At 38.3% G+C, this 2,170-nt stretch overlaps 1 protein-coding gene across 1 annotated transcript in view; it reads left to right on the forward strand.

Moving 5' to 3' along the window:
• Positions 1-1,518, forward strand: part of MEIS2 (Meis homeobox 2) — a 180,289-nt gene extending 178,771 nt beyond the window's left edge. Inside the window, exon 11 of the mRNA XM_010574286.1 lies at positions 65-1,518. Coding sequence (XP_010572588.1) covers positions 65-351 — 287 coding nt within the window. The 3' untranslated portion in view covers positions 352-1,518. The remainder of the gene's footprint in view (positions 1-64) is intronic.
• The last annotated feature ends 652 nt before the right edge of the window (positions 1,519-2,170 follow it).

The following is a 2,170-nucleotide window of genomic DNA, read 5'->3' on the forward strand; positions in this document are numbered from 1 at the left end:
TGGGTAAATTGTAAAAACGTTGAGGAATCTGACCTGCTTTTTTTTTTCCCCCCTTTTTGTCTAGGTTTGCAAGGCATGCCAGGGGACTACGTATCTCAGGGTGGTCCTATGGGTATGAGTATGGCACAGCCAAGTTACACTCCTCCCCAGATGACCCCACACCCTACTCAATTAAGACATGGACCCCCAATCCATTCATATTTGCCAAGTCACCCCCATCACCCAGCCATGATGATGCACGGAGGACCCCCTACCCACCCTGGAATGACCATGTCAGCACAGAGCCCCACAATGTTAAATTCTGTAGACCCCAGTGTTGGTGGACAGGTTATGGACATTCATGCCCAATAGTATAAGGGAACTCAAGGGAAAAACAAAAACAAACAAAAAAAAAACAAAACAAAAACTATTTTAAGACTTTTGAACTTTGACCAGATGTTGACACTTAATACGAAATTCCAGACAGCTGTGATTATTTTTTACTTTTTGTCATTTTTCATCAACAACAGAGGACCAACGAAACACGAACACAAATGTGAAATCATGGGCTCACTGAAATGAATATGTCCATGTACAGATCCTCTGGAAAAAAAAAAAGACTCCAAGAGTTATAACTACTGTAGTATAAACATAGGAACTAAGTTAACTTGTACATTTCTGTTGATCACTCCGTTACGTTGCCTCAAATAGTTTTAGAAGAAAAAAAATCCTTGTTTTCCACACTATGTGTGTTGTTCCCAAAAGAATGACTGTTTTGGTTCAGCAGTGAAGTCACTATCCATGAAAGACCTGTTTTGGCCAGTGAGAAAAGAACTACCCTGGAGATGAAGACGAAAAGTCTTGCTGGGTCTCTCATCACTCAGAAGACTGTTCCAAGAAGGCCTTGCCATTCCCTCGTTTTGTTCCTTCATAAAATGTGTCCTTTAGTTTCAAACAGATCTTTATAGTTTGTGCTTCATTAAGTCTCCCCCCATTCCTCCCCAATCTATTTTTTTTTTTTGGACTCTTCTTCAAAGAGCTTGCAGGTGAAGATTTAAAAGAGAGAACAGACAGAGCAGGAGCTTCTTCCAGTAGTTCTGAGCCTTGGCTTTGGACAAAACAAAACTAAAAGTTGGGCAGCTTTCCTCAATGAAAGAAGTTACTAACGGTCTTTGCACCAAACCTAGGACTTTATCATGAACTCAAAGCTTGGGAAAAAAAAGCAAGAGAATACTGTAACAAACTTCGTACAGAGTTCGGTCTATTAATTGTTTCATGTTAGATATTCTATGTGTTTACCTCAATTGAAAAAAAAAAAGAATGTTTTTGCTAGTATCAGATCTGCTGTGGAATTGGTATTGTATGTCCATGAATTCTTCCTTTCTCAGCACGTGTTCCTCACTAGAAGAAAATGCTGTTACCTTTAAGCTTTGTCAAAATTTACATTAAAATACTTGTATGAGGACTGTGACGTTATGTTTTAAAAAGAAAAAAAAGGTGTTAAGTCACAAAATGCGGTAATAAATATTTCATTTTTGATTTTTTGTTAGGCTTTTGTGTTTTTAATCACACTTAGGAGAGACTGAAGTTACCAGGAGAGATGTCTCAAATACATTTCTTACCAGCATTGAGAAGAAAGGTTGGAAAAATCAGGAACAAGCTTGTCATCAACATTAATAGAATAATTGAATGAAAGAACATCTGAGGTTATATATTTCTGCTGATTATCAATACTATATTTATGTCAGATTAAACAAAAATTTGAAATATTCTCTCACCAGCTTGCATTTCAGAGAGCTGTGTCTAATATCTGTACTGTCTGCTAATAACACAGAAGCTGAGTTTGAGTTGCGAAGGCCCAGATACGAGACCAGTAAGCCCGTGTGTGTTAAGTGTATGTGTGCGCGCATCCATAACCACCACGGACCTTAACTCCAGCTGCGGAGCTCAGAGGTGAAGGATGGCTGCAATGCAGGAGTAGGTTCGGAAGTTTGAGGAGGAGAAAAGCAGCTTTGAGTTTAATGAGAGTTTTACCTGTGTGAGGATTGTGTAATCTAGCTTCTGAGACAGTTTTACTGCTTTTCTTGCCTTCAGTTGTTTTCAGAAGGAAAAAAAAAAAAAAAAAAAAGACCATCCACTAATGAGGGAAAATGTTAATTTGACATTTTGTATATAAATAGCTGGTGCAGAA

This window comes from Haliaeetus leucocephalus, unplaced genomic scaffold, assembly GCF_000737465.1.
Source record: "Haliaeetus leucocephalus isolate CR32 unplaced genomic scaffold, Haliaeetus_leucocephalus-4.0 Scaffold417, whole genome shotgun sequence".
Taxonomy (NCBI): Eukaryota; Metazoa; Chordata; class Aves; order Accipitriformes; family Accipitridae; genus Haliaeetus; species Haliaeetus leucocephalus.